Source organism: Urocampus carinirostris, chromosome 3, assembly GCF_059441175.1.
Source record: "Urocampus carinirostris isolate Australia breed hairy pipefish chromosome 3, RoL_Ucar_1.0, whole genome shotgun sequence".
Lineage (NCBI taxonomy): Eukaryota > Metazoa > Chordata > Actinopteri > Syngnathiformes > Syngnathidae > Urocampus > Urocampus carinirostris.
In genome coordinates this window covers 64,736,070-64,755,597 of record NC_142351.1, presented here as the reverse complement: position 1 = coordinate 64,755,597, position 19,528 = coordinate 64,736,070, and the positions used below count along the sequence as shown (strand labels likewise).

General features: G+C 40.6%; 3 protein-coding genes across 11 annotated transcripts in view; 1 reads left to right on the top strand and 2 right to left on the bottom strand.

Annotated features, from left to right (window-relative positions):
* Positions 1–8,057, bottom strand: part of cenpe (centromere protein E) — a 55,404-nt gene extending 47,347 nt beyond the window's left edge. For 3 of the 4 annotated variants that reach the window (XM_088332992.1, XM_088332995.1, XM_088332993.1), the window contains exons 1-5: positions 7,899–8,057; positions 7,625–7,734; positions 7,464–7,553; positions 4,259–4,377; positions 4,053–4,172 (exon numbers count right to left, since the gene is read on the bottom strand). In XM_088332992.1, coding sequence (XP_088189118.1) covers positions 4,053–4,172; positions 4,259–4,377; positions 7,464–7,553; positions 7,625–7,734; positions 7,899–7,954 — 495 coding nt within the window. In that variant the 5' untranslated portion in view covers positions 7,955–8,057. Of the gene's footprint in view, positions 1–4,052; positions 4,173–4,258; positions 4,378–7,319; positions 7,418–7,463; positions 7,554–7,624; positions 7,735–7,898 lie in introns of all 4 variants that reach the window. The other variant, XM_088332994.1, reaches the window with a different exon arrangement.
* The window catches only part of zbtb17 (zinc finger and BTB domain containing 17), a 119,106-nt gene that overhangs the window by 83,913 nt on the left and 15,665 nt on the right, over positions 1–19,528 (top strand). The window lies entirely within an intron of this gene.
* Positions 10,170–19,528, bottom strand: part of LOC148370472 (meiotic recombination protein REC8 homolog) — a 44,473-nt gene continuing 35,114 nt past the window's right edge. Inside the window, exons 14-17 of one of the 6 annotated variants that reach the window (XM_088333005.1) lie at positions 13,896–13,986; positions 13,279–13,332; positions 13,109–13,203; positions 10,170–10,606 (exon numbers count right to left, since the gene is read on the bottom strand). In XM_088333005.1, coding sequence (XP_088189131.1) covers positions 10,488–10,606; positions 13,109–13,203; positions 13,279–13,332; positions 13,896–13,986 — 359 coding nt within the window. In that variant the 3' untranslated portion in view covers positions 10,170–10,487. Of the gene's footprint in view, positions 10,607–13,108; positions 13,204–13,278; positions 13,351–13,895; positions 13,987–19,528 lie in introns of all 6 variants that reach the window. The other 5 variants (XM_088333007.1, XM_088333003.1, XM_088333004.1 and 2 more) reach the window with 5 other exon arrangements.

The following is a 19,528-nucleotide window of genomic DNA, read 5'->3' as shown; positions in this document are numbered from 1 at the left end:
GCCTAGCTGTTAGCCCGGCCCGCTTCCTCATCACGCCGCTGTCTTGCCACTCTGCTTCGTTGCTTTGTAGGCCGCTGGGTCTTGTTGACATAGCAGTCTGTGGCTAATAAACAGTCCCGAGTGGTCGTAGCACCGAGCACTTGATGTCGAATGGTCCTAGCACCGGATGGATTGGGATATGAAATTGTGAGCGATAGAACTGGAGTAGTAGTGAAACTGAGCAAGCGTGTGGATAAGAGAGTACTCGGTTGGTTTGGACACATGGAGAGGATGGATGAGGAGCGAATGTTGGAGAGGATCTACAGAGCAGAAGTAAATTGAAGGAGACCAAGAGGAAAGGCTGCAATTGACGTGGATGGATAGTGTTATGAGTGAACTGCCGGAAAGAGGTCTAAATATAATGGAAGTTCGAGCTCTTGTTCATGATAGGAATGAGTGGAGAGGTGTTGTGAAAGGACAGAAGGATTTTTGGACGCGTTCTAAGGGATGGGCAGGGCACCGTATGATGCAGCAGGGATAAACCAGTGAAAGCTGTCAAGCCCTGCTATTGAACAGAAGAGTGTGTTGTGTCACCCAGACCTGAGTGACATGGCCGCTTTTTTGTGTCCCGTTTCATGTGGAGGGACGAAAGCATGACCGACTTGGGAGCCGAGGTACTCAACTTGTGGGTGTTTGGGCATTTGGATGGGCCAAGTGCCCAAAAAAATGTGTGTGTGATTTTTTTGCTACTTTTTCCCGTTTTTATTTTCCTTGTTTTTAGTATGCGTTTGTCTTGCTATCGGTCACCCCTCTCAAGGGTAGATAGATATTTTACTTAATGAATTTAAAAACCTTGAAAAAAAAACATACAACTGAGCAAAAACAGTTCCACTGGAAGATAATTTAAGCTAATTTCGAAAGGGCAGTGTTTTTTTTGACCACTAGATGTCAGGTCCAGTGCAACAGAAGTGCAGAAAGAATGCACAAAAAAATAATACAATCTGAAGACTCAAAAGTGGCAAAAAAGCACCACTTTACAGAGCGTTTTTTTTTGCCCAGCCTCTTTGACATTTCTCAGCAGCCATAACTGCAAGATGAAAGACAAATTACAGCAAACCTATTTACCTGTATAACCTGAGCCATGGTCACCATGAATAATAAACACTTTATTGTATTGCCAATTAGGGCAACGTGTCAATTTAAGTTTAAAAAAAAACCAAGATTTATTCCAATGGGCTCACCACCTGTAGGAGGGCCCAAAGGGGTCGGGTGCGCAGAGAGCTGGGTAGCGGCCAAGAGAGGGGTCCTTGGCGAGACGATCCCTGGCTACAGAAACTGGCTTTTGGGACATGTAACGCTAAATCTCTGGCAGGGAAGGAGCCCGAGTTTCTGCGTGAGGTTGAGAAATTCCGACTAGATATAGTCGGACTCACATCCACGCACAGCTTGGGCTCTGGTACCAGTCCTCTAGAGAGGGGTTGGACTCTTTTCCACTCTGGAGTTGCCCATGGTGAGAGGCGCAGAGCCGGTGTGGGCATATTAGTTGCTCCACGGCTCGGCGCCTGTACGTTGGGGTTCACCCAAGTAAACGAGAGGGTAGCTTCCCTCCGGCTTCGGGTGGGGGGACGGGTCCTGACTGCTGTTTGTGCTAATGCACCTAATAGCAGTTCGGAGTACCCACCCTTCTTGGAGTCCTTAGAGGGTGTGCTTGAGAGTGCGCCCCCTGGGGAATCCCTCGTACTGCTGTGAGACTTCAACGCTCACGTGGGCAATGTCTGCGGCTGCATGTTCTGGACACTAGGGTGAAGAGAGGGGCGGAGCCGTCAACCGATCACCACCTGGTGGTGAGTTGGCTTCGATGGTGGGGGAATATGCCGGCCCAACCCGACAGACCAAAGCGTATTGTGAACGCATGGCAAAATTTCCTGTCGGCAGAACTTTGCCCATGTCCCGAGGGAGGCGGGGGACAAGAGTCCGAGTGGACAATCTTCCGCGCCTCCATTGTCGAAGCAGCCGATCGGAGCTGTGGCCGTAAGGTCGTCGGTGCCTGCCGCGGCGGCAACCCTCAGACCCATTGTGGTCACTGGCGGTGAGAGATGCTGTCAAGCTGAAGAAGGAGTCTTATCGAGCCTTCCTGGCCTGTGGGACTCTGGAAGCAGCAGGCAAGTATCGTCTGGCCAAGCGGAATGCGGCTTTGGCGGTTGCCGAGGCAAAAACTCGGGTATGGGAGGAGTTTGGCGAGGTCATGCAAGCCAACTTTTGAACGGCTTCGAGGAAATTCTGGTCCTATATCCAGCGTCTTAGGGGGGGAAGCGGTGTGCCATCAACACTGTGTATAGTGGCGATGGGGCGCTGCTGACCTCGACCCGGGACGTTGTGAATCGGTGGGCGGAGTACTTCGAAGACTTCCTCAATCCCACCGACACGTCTTCCTCTGGGGAAGCAGAGCCTGAGGACTCTGGGTTGGGCTATCGTATCACTGGGGTTGAAGTCACCGAGGTGGTCAAAAAAACTCCTCAGTGGCAGGGCTCTGGATTTTGTGGGCGTGACATGGTTGAAACGCCTCTGCGTGGACATCGGGGACAGTGCCTCTGGATTGGCAGACTGGGGTGGTGGTTCCAGTCTTCAAGAAGAGTGTGTTCCAACTACAGAGGAATCACACTTCTCAGCCTCCCTGGTAAGGTCTATTCAAAGGTGCTGGAGAGGAGGGTCCGCCAGGAAGTCAAAACTCGGATTCAGGAGGAACAGTGTGGTTTTCGTCCTGGCCGTGGAACACTGGACCAGCTGTATACACTCTGGGGGGTATGTGAGGGTGCATGGGAGTTTGCCTGTCCGCTCTACATGCGTTTTGTGGACTTGGAGAAGGCATTCGACCGTGTTCCTCGGGAGGCCCTGACGGGGGTGCTTCGGGAGTATGGGGTACGGCACAGTCTTATCCGGGCTGTGCGGTCCCTGTATGCCCGGTGCCAGTGTCTGGTCCGCATTGCCGGCAGTATGACGGATTCGTTCCCGGTGAGGGTTCGGCTCCACCAGGGCTGCCCTTATTCACAGATTCTGTTCATAACTTTTATGGACAGAATTTCTAGGCGCAGGCTAGGCGGGGATGGAGTCCGGTTTGGGGGCCTCAGCATTGCGTCACTGCTTTTTGCAGATGACGTGGTGCTGTTCGCTTCCTCAGCCCGTGATCTTCAGCTCTCGCTGGAGCGATTCGCATCCGAGTGTGAAGCGGCCGGGATGAGGATCAACACCTCCAAGTCCGAGGCCACTCAGATGGAAAAGGGTGTTATGCTCCCTCCGGGTTGGGGAGGAGGTCTTGGCCCAAGTGGAGGGGTTCAAGTATCTTGGGGTTTTGTTCACGAGTGAGGGTAGGATGGAACGGGAGATCGACAGACAGGTCGCTGCAGCGTCTGCCATCATTCGGACCCTGTACCGGTCCGTCGTGGTGAAGAGGGAGCTGAGCCGAAAGGCAAACCTCTCGATCTACCGGTCGATCTACGTTCCTACCCTCACCCATGGTCATTAACTTTGGGTCATGACCGAAACAACCCGATCCCGGATATAAGTTGCCGAAATGAGTTTCTTCCGCAGGGTGGCTGGGTTCTCCCTTAGAGATAAAATGAGAAGCTCAGTCATCCGGGAGAGACTCTGTATAGAGCCACTACTCCTCCGCGTTGAGAGGAGCCAGTTGAAGTGGCTCGGGCATCATATAAGAATGGCTCCTGGACGCTTCCCTCGGGAGGTGTTCCGGACATGTCCCACCGGCAGGAGGCCGGGGGGCGACCAAGGACACGTTGGAGAGACTGTCTCTCGGCTGGCTTGGGAACGCCTCGGGGTCCCATCGGATGAGCTGGCTGGGGATAGGGACGTCTGGGTTTACCTTTTAACGCTGCTGCCCCCGCGACCCGACCTCGGATAAGCGGAAGACAGCGGATGGATGGAAAAAATATTTAAAACTGAGGCCAGAAATACATTGTTAAACATTTGACGGACAGTGTGCCTCGAGATTTCTGAATTAAAAAGTGTGTCAGGGCTGAAAAAAAGTTGAGGAACACTGCTGTAACGAACATACTTACGTTTATAGTTTCTCGAACTTCCAGAGGTTTTCTTTTCCAACTATCAACAAGCAGATCAGTTACAGTTTCATTGTAAATTTCCATGTAAGAAACTCTGAGAAGAAATTCTTTCTTTGGACACTGTTGACACAAAAAATATCATAAAATTAGATTGACCAAACAAATATAGGGATTACAAAAACTTGAGATCTAAGACAAGACTTTACCTTTTTGATGGTTTCAAAGACATTATCGACAGCCAGAGGTATGACGCCAGGAACATGCTCACTCCCCATCATAGTAAATGTCTTTCCGGAGGACGTCTGCCCGTAGGCAAATATAGTTCCTGTTTGAAAAGAAAATTTTGACAAAATTTACATACAGTGCATCCGGAAAGTATTCACAGCGCTTCACTTTTTCCACATTTTGTTATGTTACAGCCTCATTCCAAATTGTACTAATTTAATCTCTTATCTCAAAATTCTACACAAAATACTCCATTATGACAATGTGAAAAAGTTTTGTTTTTTTTACACTTTTTTGGAATTTATTAAAAATTGAAAACTAAGACATCACATTTACATAAGTATTCACAGCCTTTGCTTAATACTTTGTTGATCCACCTTTGGCAGCAAATACAGCCTCAAGTTTTTTTTAATATGATCCCACAAGTTTAGCACACCTATCTTTAGGCAGTTTTGCCCATTCTTCTTTGCAATAAGTCTCAAGCTCAATCAGGTTGGATGGGAGACGTTTGTGCACAGCCATTTTCAGATCTCTCCAGAAATGTTCGATCGGATTCAAGTCTGGACTCTGGCTGGGCCACTCCAGGACATTCACGGAGTGGTTCTGAAGCCAATCTTTGGAGATCTTGGCTGTGTGCTTTGGGTCATTGTCCTGCTCATAAATGAACCTTTGCCCCAGAGCGCTCTGGAGCAGATTTTCATCCAGGATATCTCTATATATTGCTGCATTCATTTTTCCTTCTATTCTGACTAGTCTTCCAGTTCCTGCTCCTGAAAAACATCCCCACAGCATGATGATGCCACCACCATGCTTCTCTGTAGGGATGGTATTGGCCTGGTGATGAGCGGTGCCTGTTTCCTCCAAACATGGCGCCTGGCATTCACACCAATGAGTTCAATCTTTGTCTCATCAGACCAGATAATTTTGTTTCTCATGATCTGAGAGTCATTCAGGTGCTTTTTGGCAAATTCCAGACGGGCTTCCATGTTCCTTTTACTAAGGAGTGGCTTTCGTCTAGCCACTCTACCAAACAGGCTTGATTGGTGGATTGCTGCAGAGATGGTTATCCTGGAAGGCTTTCCTCCACAGAGGAACTAGAGCTTTGACAGAGTGACCATCGGGTTCTTGGTCACCTCCCTGACTAAGGCCCTTCTTCCCCGATCGCTCAGTTTAGAAGGCCGGCCAGCTCTAGGAAGAGTCCTGGTGGTTCCAAATGTCTTCCATTTACGAATAATGGAGGCCACTGTGCTCATTGGTACCTTCAAAGCAGCAGATTTTTTTCTGTATCCTTCCCCAGATATGTGCCTCAAGACAATCCTGTCTCGCAGGTCTACAGACATTTTATTGCAAAGCGCTTTGGGAAGTCATTGACTTGTAAAGCGCTATATAAATGCAGATCACTTCACTTCTTTCGACTCCATGCTTGGTGTTTGTGCTCTGACATGCACACTCAACTGTGGGACCATATATAGACAGGTGTGTGCCTTTCCAAATCATGTCCAATCAACTGAATTAACTGCAGGTGGACTCCAATTAAGCTTTAGAAAGATCTCAAGGATGATCAGTGGAAAAAAGATGCACCTGAGCTCAATTTTGAGCTTCATGGCAAAGGCTGTGAATACTTATGTAAATGTGATTTCTTAGTTTTCTATTTTTAATAAATTTTTTAAAAAGTTAAAAAAAAAACTTTTTTAGATTGTCATAATGGAGTATTTTGTGTAGAATTTTGAGATAAGAGATTAAATTAATACAATTTGGAATGAGGCTGTAACATAACAAAATGTGGAAAAAGTGAAGCGCTGTGAATACTTTCTAGATTCACTGTATGCACTAATAAGCCTACAATAATTATATTACATCACAGTCATCAGCCTGATAGTCTCTTGTAGGCTCGCTATAATTTTACAATCAGAAAAAAAACAAATATTACTTTTCACACAACACACACAAGTGTATTTGAAAAAAAAAAGAAAAAAAAGAAGAGGCATAATCAACATTGAATCCCCTTGAAAGCACAAGCAAAACCAAATAAATTATGTAATTAATAGTTTGCAATAGTTTGTTTACTAAAGTGTCATAAATGTTTTGCATAACAGTTGGTTAAGTAGGCTACAATAAGGGTATTCAACCCCGCCTGTAGCTCTTTAGACGATTAAGAGATGTTTGGATGAAAATTACACTCGCAGTATAGAAGGACGAACAATGCCTTATTGTACAGCTAGAAGATGTTGTGCATGGGAGATTTCAGAGCCCACAGATTTGAATATTAATCAAAAGCGTTTTAGGCCTTTTAAAGGGGCAAAGGTGCGTTCCCCTTAAGTGTGCCAACTCTAGAGTTGACTGTGATTAAAAGAGAAACAGGCTTGGGACATGCAAGCTCACCGTTTAAAAAAATGGGAAGTTTCTGTTCCGTACAGCAACTATAGTGATCTTTCCGACACACAGTTTTATAAATGAGGCCCCAGGTCAGATTGCATTCCATATTACTTTTAGAAGAGTATAATATACAGTGCCTACCAGTGGTACAGATAAACCTTCATTCAGTTAAAAAATATATATATAGAAATTTGAAAAATAGGCAATACATGAACTATCATACCAACATAAATTTTTATCAATGTTCAAACATCGACAATTTTGCATGTCTTTTACATGGCAGAATCTATAACTCGTAGTCTCTGCCAAGTTGGTCTAGCATCTTGATGCTACGTTGTGCTCATTTGGCACCGGTCAAATTCGCAATAGACAATACAGTGCCGTGTAGTGGTCAAATATTACACTACGTAACTTTCAAAAAGTTTGGTACTTGTTAACCCTGGAGTTCACAATTAATCTCGCAGTAAAAAAATATTCATTACGTTTGACAATGCCAATGAAGATTAATTTGAAATGAAATGAAATGATCTGCATTTATATAGCGCTTTTCAAGTCACTGACTTCCCAAAGCGCTTTACAATGTGCTCCACATTTCCCAATAGCGGCCTTGCAGCCATGTAAGGCGCTAACCTGCTTATTGGGGGTATTAGGGGTTCAGTGTCTTACCCAAGGACACTTCGACATGTAACACAGACGAGCCGGGATTCGAACTGGGATCCCTTGATCCCAAGACGAGCACTCTACCTCCTGAGCTACTGCCGCCCCTAAACAAATTAAAATTTTAATAATTAATTTGTTTAAAAGACCAACCATTGTATCCTTCCACAGTTGAAACAACCAAGGGCTTAGCGATCTCCTGGTAGAGTTGATTTGTTGTTTCTTCAGGAGAGAACACTCGATCTGTTAAAAACGGAAAACATTTAAAATTGGACTGTGTTTGGTTTAGACAAATAAACTCAAAAAGTTCATACCAAAACTGAAACACTTTGAGCTGCCATCGTCAATCTGGCGAATGAGTTTCTTATCCGTTTTCCAAAACACTTGGACGGGCTCGTTAGTTTCCGACGAAACACTTTCTTCCCTGTGATAACAAATAAAAATAAATTCAACATGGAATGATTTAATTACAAGCCAATTGTAACTTTTAGGCCATATTTGCGGGGCTACATTTGTGTGTTTTGCCTTTAATTAAAAATAACGTAATTTGTTGATATATTCCGTTTTCGGAATACACAAGTTACTCACCTCTTAATAATTGGCCGTACTCGGACGCATACTTTCACCGCCGACTCCTCTGCCATATTACCTTTGAAGATTTTAAAAGAGAATAGTTTGTCTCTTCATTTTTAACAAAAAAAAATCGAAAAACAGACATCAACGTGGAACCGCCTGCTTAGCTTTTAAAATTCAAAATTCTTCTTCGTTTAGTAAATAGGTTGATATCGAATGCTCTCGCGTGCTAGCGCCATCTACAGGTAAAGAATTACTAATATTTTGTGGCTTTCTACTTTCATTTAAGAAACACATTTTTGGTACACGTATTTTTTATATTATTATTTTTATGTTTTGGGGCATGTTGAAACAAACATCACATGATAAAATGAACAAATCACCCTAAAAAATAAAAGGGGATGCCGAGTTTAGGCTAAGGTGTGAGGGACCCGTCCCAAAAATAACGTAGACGCCTCTATCAATCATTTCAACTCTTGATCGTGTCAAATTTTGTTTGTCAATTTAGAAATAATAACAAAGTTTGAATCGCAATAATGTATACTATTTTACAATTCTTGAGGTCACCAACCTTATTTTTTGTAGCTTAACTTATAGTGTCCCTTTTTGTCCCTTTTTTAACATTCAACAAACAAAAACAACGTAAGGGAAAGAAAGAAGGGAAAAGCAAAAGGGGAAAATTATAACATTGCACCAGTGGCGTCACAAGACTTGAGTCTCAGGGGGTGGTAAATCAAACGCATTAGGGGCACAACCTTGGGCGTTACCAGCAAGGGGGAAGGGGGCGGGACTGCCCACCCTGATTCGCTCTGCCCAATGAAAGAAAAGAGGATGTAGAAAAAAAGGGGGGAATAAAATGAAGAACAAAAGAAGAAAAAGAAGAAAAAAAAATGAAAAAATGGTTGAAAAGCTGGGGGGGGAAAAACAGAGAAGAAAAACAATAAAAAGCTGAAAAAATACAGATTAATGTAATAATATGCACAACATGTATTTTTGTTATTTTTATTTATTTAAAAAAATCTATTATTCTACTGAATTATAGTAGCGTTTTTGTCACTTTTTAGTGAACTTTTAACGCGCTTAAACTTTAAACCTTTTTATGTTAAGCAACTGGAATCCCTGCGTGTAACAGAATTTCAATTTCAAAATACATATTGACTTTTCAGTAGAGCAACAAATAAACTACAAAATGCTAGAATAAACCAAACTTTTAATAAACTTAAAAAAAAACTTATCGTAAAACACATTCCTGAAAAACACTGGAAACATAAAAATATTTAAAAAGATAAAATAAATTGTATTTTAATCTTTTATATGCTCAACAAATTTGAAGTGAACAACACAGAATCCATGGAAAGAATGCGTATTGGCAAATCAGGGTTGAAAAAAAAGCACCTAAAAGGGAGCTGTCTGGCTATTTAACATCCCCTTATGTTCCAGTCCGGAGCCTTCGCTCTGAACATGCTGGTCTACTACAGTAGTGATCCCAGGAGCCAAAGAGATCCGCAGATTCAAGAGTGTTTTTGCCAAAGGTAATCCAGCCATAATGGAGTACTGTAGTCCTAAACATCCCACTTTGATTTTATGGGGTTATAGCAGTGTTTCCGAAATGTTTTATGGTCCAAACCAAGCTTAATAAGAGCTTAAGTTACTAAAGTAATGGTTCTTTCCGGCACCTCATCAGTGCTGCTGCTCCATCGTAGTGCTCCCTTTGATACTCTGGACCAAAACATATTCCTTGATCGTCCGGAATAATGGATTGGTATCTCAGGAACTGTACCCTTGTGGTTTAGGTCCTACGTCTCAGACAGAAGGAAATGTGTTAACTATGGCAATCTGAGCTCTCCCCCGCCAGCATTCCCTAGTGTAGTAGAGGTGCAACTGCCAGCCAATCGCAGGGCACACAGGGACAGACAACTCATTCGCTCATCCACACCTAGGGACAATTTGGACCGGCCAATTCACCTGAAATGCATGTTTTTTGAATGTGGGAAGATACCGGAGTGCCCGGAGAAAACCCACGCAAGCACGGGGAGAACATACAAACGGAAACACTGACAGTAAATGGTAAAACATTATTAAAATGATTTTAGGAGTATACTTGTCTGTATCTATTCATTATCAAATTAATGTAGTTATTTAATTCATCTTCTTTTAACACAGTGCTTCTCAATGATTTTTGGTCAAGCTTTTTTCTCTTTCATTCTTTTAAAAGTCTCCATTATATCTTTACTCTGGAAGACCATGTCTAATCTTCATGCATACTATGTTTACTATGTTGTTATCAATGACAATTTAATTCAATTAAACAAGCACAAGTTTAATGCAAAATGAGCGCAGAAATGTTTGGAACATCAACAACATTACCTGGAAAAAACTCCCTGCTCATTTAAAAACAACAGTGAGCATTATTTTAAACATTTGGGCCTTTAGAAGAAGGCCGTTTTGTAGAAAAATAAAACGGGCGACATAAACATGAAACGAGTGACTTAATTGGCGCTGTTTTGATTATGTGAAAATTGATGCTGATTGGAAAACACCAAAAATGCATTTAGAAAACCACAACAAACCAACAAACAAGCGAGTAAGCAGGCAAGCTTGGAATCAAAATGGCAGTGCCTCTTTGTCATGGTGATCATAGTGATAATTGGGCCTGGGCCACAGCACGATATCGCCGTACGCCGCCACTTGCTCGGCCTCGATTTTACCGCTCGCCAAAATGCCTGCAACCAGTAAAAAAAAGGCACAATAAATCCCAATGAAATACAAAAGCTACAGCAATATTGAATAAAAGGAATTGTTATCATTGGGTAGAATCTGAAATAACTATCAATATGTACAAATTGGTGATAGCAATTTAAGTTTTAAGAGAATTAGCTGTGAAATCCTTCAAGGGACTGTCTGAGGACATTTGTTGATTTTTGTGTAAATACATGACTTATGAAAATCCTCATGTAAATTCAATTTGTTCTTTTTGCTCTGGATTCTACTATACTATGTTCAGTATGAATCTACAAAAATGACTGTTGATCAAAAGAATGGTTTGATAAATACAAACTATCACTGCACTGAATATTACACTTTATAATCCGGTGCATCTTACAGTGTGGAAAATAAGGTACTTTGATTAATGTCCATTTTTTACATACAAGACCAATATTTTGATATTTAGAAGAAAATGTATAAATAAATAATTAGCCACTATGCAAGAGGAATGAATCAATACTTCAATAAATCACGTCACACCTAGAAATATGACATCAATGCAATTTATTATTTTATCTATGCACTTTGTCAATTATGTATCCCAATATTGACTTCTACATTTGTTTTGTTATCCTTTTCTGAAAATATTTATTTTTTCACATATTTTGTAAAATGTTTTTCCAATTTATTTTGTAGCGTATTTTGTTATCTGTTTAGTGTATTTTGTCACGCATTTTGTAAATTCAATATTTATTTTTGCTTTGTTTTTTGTCATTTATTTTATTTTTTCTGTACATTTAAATTTATTTCAGTATTTATTTTGTCATGTGTTTTTCATATATTTGGTTATTTTTTTTTGTTTATTTCGTCACTCATTTTGTAATTTACTTCAATATTTATTGTGACGTGTTTTTTGTCATTGATTTTCTTATTTTTTGTGTGTGATTTGTCACGAATTTTATAATTTATATCAATATTTATTTTGACGTGTATTTTGTCATTATTTATTTTGTTTATTTTTTGTGTATTTTGTCTCAACATTTTTTTGTCACGTGTTTTTTGTCATTTAATTATTTCAATATTTATTTTGTTATGTATTTTGTCATTAGTGTACTTTCAGATTTATTTTTAATTTTGTCAGATATTTGGTCGTGCATTTTTTCATTTTTTATTTTCATATCTTTTTTGTCATTTATCTGTTGTCTAGTATGTTGTCATTTGTTTGTTTTGGTATGTATTTTGTCACAACAAAATTTTATTTAAATGAAGGGGCAGGTCAAACTTGCTGAGCTTTTTACCTATTGTTTGACAAGCATAATAGCCTGTCGTTGCCAGGCATTCTACTTGAGCGAGGTTGTTGGGGCCGTGGTTTGTTTAAACTGTGCCAGGGAGCCACAAGAGTAAGGGTAGGGAACCTATGGCTTTTATGGCTTTTTATGGCTCCGAAATAAAATGTAACTATTGCACATCTCTCTGTGGCGTTCCAAAGTCAAGTGATTTCATCCCGATTTTGGTCCATATAAAGCCGAAGCGACTTAATGCAGAAGTTCGATAAGAAACCATTTAAACTGATAAATAAAAACGCGGGCACACGACTTTGATTAGGTGAGCAGTGCAGGTGGGTGGATCCCAGCACACAGCGCAAGGCACTTTCTTCTCTCTCTCTCTCTCTCGCTCAGTGCAGTCTACACCAAAAGTGAATATGACGATATGCTTATCGTTTGCAGTAATTTGTGACATTTTTACAAAAGAACTTGCATGCACACTGTTTTGAAACCGTTATTAAGGACAAATTTCATGGAAAAAAATTGCCTCAACACTCTTAACTGAAGGTGGAAGACAAATTGAAAATGGCATATTTACATTGATTTGGGACACAGGATTTTGATTTATTATCATTTCATACATTTGATTAAATCATCAAATGACACACAGAGAAATAAAACGTGCTGAAGAATTAGCTTTTGTCTAGAGAGCGTGTTGGGCAGTTTTTTCAATTTTGTCTGAAAATATATGATGTGGCTCTCTCATTCCTTTTTAAAACATGTTTTGCTTTTATGGCTCTTTGGGTCAAAAAGGTTCCTGACCCCTGCACTAGAGAGTGCCAAATATCAGTAAAACCCAGTCAGCTCCAGAGCCGCTTGTACACGAAAGCAGATGTTTATCAATTTTGTTGGTATTTATTGGAGGTGTGACCCAAAACCTAGCTAAAGACACTCACAAACGCCTAAAGTACTTCTGTGTAAATCATCACTAAAATAGGTTCAGCCGTTTCAGAGCCTATAAGCAACATACGAACACGGAAATACTAGCAAGCAAATGGGGATTTATATAATAGTCTACATAAGTGTAGTGGCCAATCTTATTTTGAGAAAATAAATGGCAAAATGCATATTAAAAGTACCATAAACTCGCAACTTCTTCCCCTTAGACTTTAGACTAAACACTTTCACATTTGCGTCTTATGTCCACTATTGAGCTTAACCAGGCAGCAAATTGGTAAAAAGACATTGTTGTACCAAGGAGATTCTGGAAAAGGCAGCTGACTTTCTTGCGATTAGCGTTGGGTGGAATGAGCGAGTGGAACGTCATGGCCTTTTCCTCCGGCGACAGCCTACACGCAGAAGCACGTCAACACACATGGGCAAAAGCCTGGAACAGCAAAAACACCGCGAGAAAGCGTGCTTACCCAACAGGCTCGTATTCCTGCTGCAAATCTTGGGCCGAGTCTTGCTCAAGCCTGCTGGATAGGGAAGCACTCCTGTTTTAAACATTTCAAAATATCTTTAGAATTTCACAAAAGCAATTTAGATATGAACAAGATCTTGGGACGACGGGGGAGCCTTATAAAAGCAGAGCACAACAAAATTGTTTGGGAACATAAAGCCTGGCGCACACGTGGTGCCAACCGCATGGCAAATTTGGCATCAACACCTTTGGCTTTGGAAAATCAAGGGCCCCGTGCCAAACACACCTGAAGCCATTTTCAGCTCTGCTCCAAGTTGTTTATGCCATGTGTTTTCTGACCAGGTCACCATTCAAAATCGCGACCACCGTATAGTCAGATAGCAATGACAAAGACTTGCATATATTTATTACTTCACCAAAAGCAAATGAGGGCTGCGTGGCATGAAATGTATAAATTGACTTATTTCTCCTTTTGTAGGGCAGCTGAAATGTTTTTAGAAATCACAGTTGTGTTTTGTATTTAGAGTGCATTTAATGGTGCACAAGGGCTTAAAACAACAAAAATGAAATTTGTAGCATTGGGTCACAAAGCAGCAATGTTGGGGGGTCAACAATCACCTTTCTTGCTCGGCTCGGTGGACAGGGGAGGAAATGTCTCTGGAGACCTCCGGTTGGCTGGACCCCTCCGGGGGATGAGAAGCTACAACTGCTTCACAGACACAAATTTTCACACAAATAATCCCCCCCAAAAAATGCCATTTGACAATATTCCTGAGATTTTCCAAGAAAGAAATTACCCAGAAATAAACCTAAAAATAAAACAAAACATCTAACAACACCTAAACAACGACTACAATCAAAAAAGACTAAAATGACTGACAAAGGACTAAACAAATGACCATAAAATTGACCTTCCACCCCAAAAATGAGAAAAGGACTCCGAAAAAGGAAAACGAGAATATATATGAAAAACGACCAAAAAGTACACAAAATGTGACCCCACAAAAACAAAAATCAACTCGAAACCACTCGAAAAATAACTAAAAACACAACCCCAAAAATGACCAAACAAAAACAACCAAATAAACCAACAAAAACACACCAGAAAAAAAACACCTGAAAAATGACCAAAGAACAACCATTAAAACAACAGAAAAAAAATAAAAATGACTACGAAATGACTCAAAATGATCTGAAAAAAAGACCAAATGAAATATCAAAATGCAACCCAAAAAACAACCATCGGGAAATGACCCCTAAACGACCTGAATAACGACCTCTGAAAGACTACACAAATACATTAACAAAAAAAAATAGCACTCATAAAATGACAAACACCCAAAATCAACCCAAAAAGACAACATTAAAAACAAAAACAAAAAAAAAAACCTAGAAAAGGTTAAAGCCCTGCAAAAAAGTGGCCAAAAATTTCTAACCCTAAACATTCAAGCAATGAGCCAAAAAACATAACAAAAAACGACTGAAAAAAGAAAACCTAAAATATTAGCATGAAAACAAAACATCACCAATCTATATATCTATCCACCTTGGTCAAATCCCTCAAGAGGGGTGACTGACTGCAAGACAAACACATACAATAACAAAGAAAATAAAAGGGGGAAAAAAATAGCAAAAAACACACACAAAAATCTTTGGACCATGGCCAACCCAATTGCCCAAACACCCAAACAAGTTAGGCACCTCTGCAACTAAGTTGGTCATGCTTTCGTCCCTCCAGATGAAATGGGACACCAGAACGAAGCCATGTCACTCGGGTCAGGGTGACACAACACACTCTTTTGTTCAACAGCAGGGCCCGACAGCTTCCACTGGTTTACCCCTGCCGCATCATACGGGTGCCCAGCCCATCCTTAAGATCGCATCCACAATCCCACTATACTTTCACAACACCTCTCCACTCCTTCCTATCACCAACAAGAGCTCTAGCTTCCATTATATTTAGACCTCTTTCCTGCAGTGCACTCATACCACCATCCATCCACGTCAATCGCGGCCTTCCTTTTGGTCTCCTTCCATTGACTTCTGCTCTGTAGATCTTCTTCAACATTCACTCCTCATCCATCCTCTCCATGTGTCCAAACCAACCGAGTACTCTCTTATCAACACGCTTGCTCAGTTCCATGACTACTCCAGTTCTATCTCTCACAATTTCATTTCTCAATCTATCCAATCTTGTCACTCCTAACATTTCCTCAAACACTTCATCTCAAAAACATTCAATTTCCTTCTTAAATCTGCGTTCAAGCTCCAAGTCAACACAGTCGGCACAATCACACACTCATACAGTCCCCTCTTAACATCCATAGTCATACTCTTGTTGCTCATCACTCTTCTCAGAGCACCCAAAACCTTGCTTCCTTGATTAAAACATCACCTAAAAACGATAAAATGACCAAAAATGCAAGAAATTTACAAAAAAGACGACTGAGAAATGACCCCAAAAAATACTGAAAATGACTAAACAAATGACCAAAAAAGGGTTAGGGTTGGGGTTAACCGTAACACACAACGAAACTGGAAAAGATTGAGAAACAACAGGAAAATAACCTAAAAATATGACAAAAAGAACGACTAAAATGACCAAAAAGAGATTAATGACCACAAAAATGACCCCCAATAATAAAAAAAATTAAAAAAGACCAAAACAACTAAAACACCCCCACCGAGTTAAAAAAAAACCTAACCCAAAACAACAGAACAAAAAAAAAAAACGAGGAAAAAAAAGAAAAAGGACTGAAAATCGAATTAAAATGTCCTGAAAAACGGCCCCAAAAATGACTAAAATGGACCAAAGTTGACTACGTATTGCTGGTTGTTGGCTTTGCAACATCCCTTGGAGCCGTCTTGTTCCTGCTCCCTTCTTAAGGTTCCTTCAATTTCCTCATGCTGAGATTTGCGGTCCTTTTTCCTTGTTAGGTTTTAAGTCCCTCAGGCTCTGCGGCTCTTTAGCGTTGCCGAGCGGCTCCCTGTTGCTTTTCCAAAAATGTTTACACATTGAAAAAAGAATTGGGGAGGAAACTTTATTTTTATTTTATTATGCTTTCCGTAGTAGGAAAAACATGACACAAATCGCTACAAGCTGAATGAACTCTATAACTATATTGATTTGGTAACCTGTATTAATCGTGAAATAATTAACCTAAAAGTATGGATGGATATAAATAAATTTTCTTTAAATTTAAATAAAACCGAAGTAATATTCTTTGGTAATCGCAAGGGCAATCGAGAATTAGAAATAAAAATGGATGGTTTTTAGGGGTTATAATAGACAATAAAGTAAGTTGGGAAACACACATCAGACACATTCAAACTAAAGTATCTAAAATCATTTCTATAATTAATAAAGCCAAATTCATTTTAAACTATAATGTATTGTATTTATTATATTGTTCTCGAGTTCTGCCATACTTAACATATTTTGCAGAAGTCTGGGGCAATAATTACAAAAGTTCACTACAACCCCTTTTTATCCTCCAAAATCGTGCAATTAGAACCATACACAGGGTAGGATATTGGGACCATACTAATATTTTATTCATGCAGTCCAAATTATTAAAATAGGAAGATTTAATGAAAAATTTCACTTCACAACTGCTATTTAAGGTCAACAAAAACATAGTGCCAGAAAACATCCATAAATTTTTCATTCTGAAAGAGGGAAATTATAACTTAAGGGGCTGGGGTGAATTCATAATCCCAAAGGTGAGAACCATCAGGAAAAGTATGTGTGAGTCTGTGTATGAAGTCAAGCTTTGGAACGGATTGCAAGACGAGATCAAACGGTGTCTAACTATTCACTTGTTCAGGTTTAGATAGATAGGAAAATTCCTGGCGGAATACAGACATGAGGAGGGTCTATCTAGTTAACTTTGTGTTATTGTTGCTATTCTTATATCAAAACTGTTATTATTAATATTATTACATTTGTTGTTATATCATTGGTATATTTGGTAGGGAAGATGAAGGGGTAGGTAATATAAGCATTTGCTTATTACTACCCCTTTTCAAACATATTATGTAACGTTATTTTGTTGTTGAGTTATTGTTTTTGTTCTGTTTTTATTTTGATGTCCGAATAAAGTTTTCATTCAATCATTCATTCAACTCCGGTGCATTGCTCCTCCGCTTTACTCCCACTCTCTCCACTGTCCCAAGCTATGTGGCTCAAGCTTCGCAACTTTGAAAGGGAAAGCGTCACCAGGCAAGGCATGTGGCTGTTTCCAACAAATCGGCCATGGACCCCAAAGGTAGAAAGAAAAATGTAACTGAGAACAGAGGATTCAATGTTCCTTGCACCGAGTCATTTGCATTCATTGCCAATGCTTATTGACTGTCTAAATCAGGGTTAGGGAACCTATGGCTCGGAAGCCATATATGGCTCTTTTCATGAGTACATATGGCTCCGAAATAAAATGTAACTATTCCACATCTCTCTGTGGCGTTCCAAAGTCAAGTGATTTCATCCAGATTTTGGTCCATATAAAGCCGAATGCAGAAGTTCGATAAGAAACCATTTAAACTGACAAATAAAAACACTGGCAAACGACTTTGATTGGGTGAGCAGTACAAGTGGGCGGATCCTTGCACACAGCGCAAGGCACTTCCTTCTCTCTCTCTTGCTCAGTGCAGTCTGCACCGAAAGTGAATATGACGATATGCTTATCGTTTGCAGTAATTTGTGACATTTTTACAAAAGAACTTTGCAGGCACATTGTTTTGAAACCGTTATTAAGGACAAATTTCATGGAAAAAAATTGCCTCAACATTCTTAACTGAAGGTGGAAGACAAATTGTAAATGGCATATTTACATTGATTTGGGACACAGGATTTGGATTTATTAACATTTCATACATTTGATTAAATCATCAAATGACACACAGTGAAATAAAATGTGCTGATGAATTAGCTTTTGTCTAGAGAGCATGGTTGGCGTTTTTTCAATTTTGTCTGAAAATACGGTGCATCCGTAAAGTATTCACAGCGCTTCACTTGTTCCACATTTTGTTATGTTGCAGCCTCATTCCAAATTGTATTAATTTAATCTCTTATCTCAAAATTCTACACAAAATACTCTATTATGACAATGTGAAAATGTTTTTTTTTACTTTTTTTTAAATTTATTAAAAATAGAAAACTAAGAAATCACATTTACATAAGTATTCACAGCCTTTGCCATGAAGCTCAAAATTGAGCTCAGGTGCATCTTTTTTCCACTGATCATCTTTGAGATCTTTCCACAGCTTAATTGGAGTACACCTGCAGTAAATTCAGTTGATTGGACATGATTTGGAAAGGCATACACCTGTCTATATAAGGTCCCACAGTTGAGTGTGCATGTCAGAGCACAAACACCAAGCATGAATTCAAAAGAACTGTCTGTAGACCTGCGAGATAGGATTGTCTTGAGGCACAAATCTGGGGAAGGATACAGAAAAATTTCTGCTGCTTTGAAAGTCCCAATGAGCACAGTGGCCTCCATTATTTGTAAATGGAAGACATTTGGAACCACCAGGACTTTTCCTAGAGCTGGCCAGTCTTCTAGACTGAGCGATCGGGGAAGAAGGGCCATAGTCTGGGAGGTGACCAAGAAACCGATGGTCACTCTGTCAGAGCTCCAGCGTTCTTCTGTGGAGAGAGGAGAGCCTTCCAGAAGGACAACCATCTCTGTAGCAATCCACCAATCAGGCCTGTATGGTAGAGTGGCCAGACGAAAGCCACTCCTTAGTAAAAGGAACATGGAAGCCAGTCTGGAATTTGCCAAAAAGCACCTGAATGACTCTCAGACCATGAGAAACAAAATTCTCTGGTCTGATGAGACAAAGATTGAACTCTTTGGTATGAATGCCAGGCGCCATGTTTAGAGGAAACAAGGGACCGCTCATCACCAGGCCAATACCATCCCCACAGTGAAGCATGGTGGTGGCGGCATCATGCTGTGGGGATGTTTTTCAGCAGCGGGAACTGGCAGACTATTCAGGATAGAAGGAAAAATGAATGCAGCAATATATAGAGATATCCTGGATGAAAACCTACTCCAGAGCGCTCTTGACCTCAGGCTGGGGCGAAGGTTCATTTTTCAGCAGGACAACGACCTAAAGCACACAGCCAAGATTTCAAAAGATTGGCTTCAGAACCACTCCGTGAATGTCCTGGAGTGGACCAGCCAGAGTCCAGACTTGAATTTGATCAAACATCTTTGGAGAGATCTGAAAATGGCTGTGCACAAACG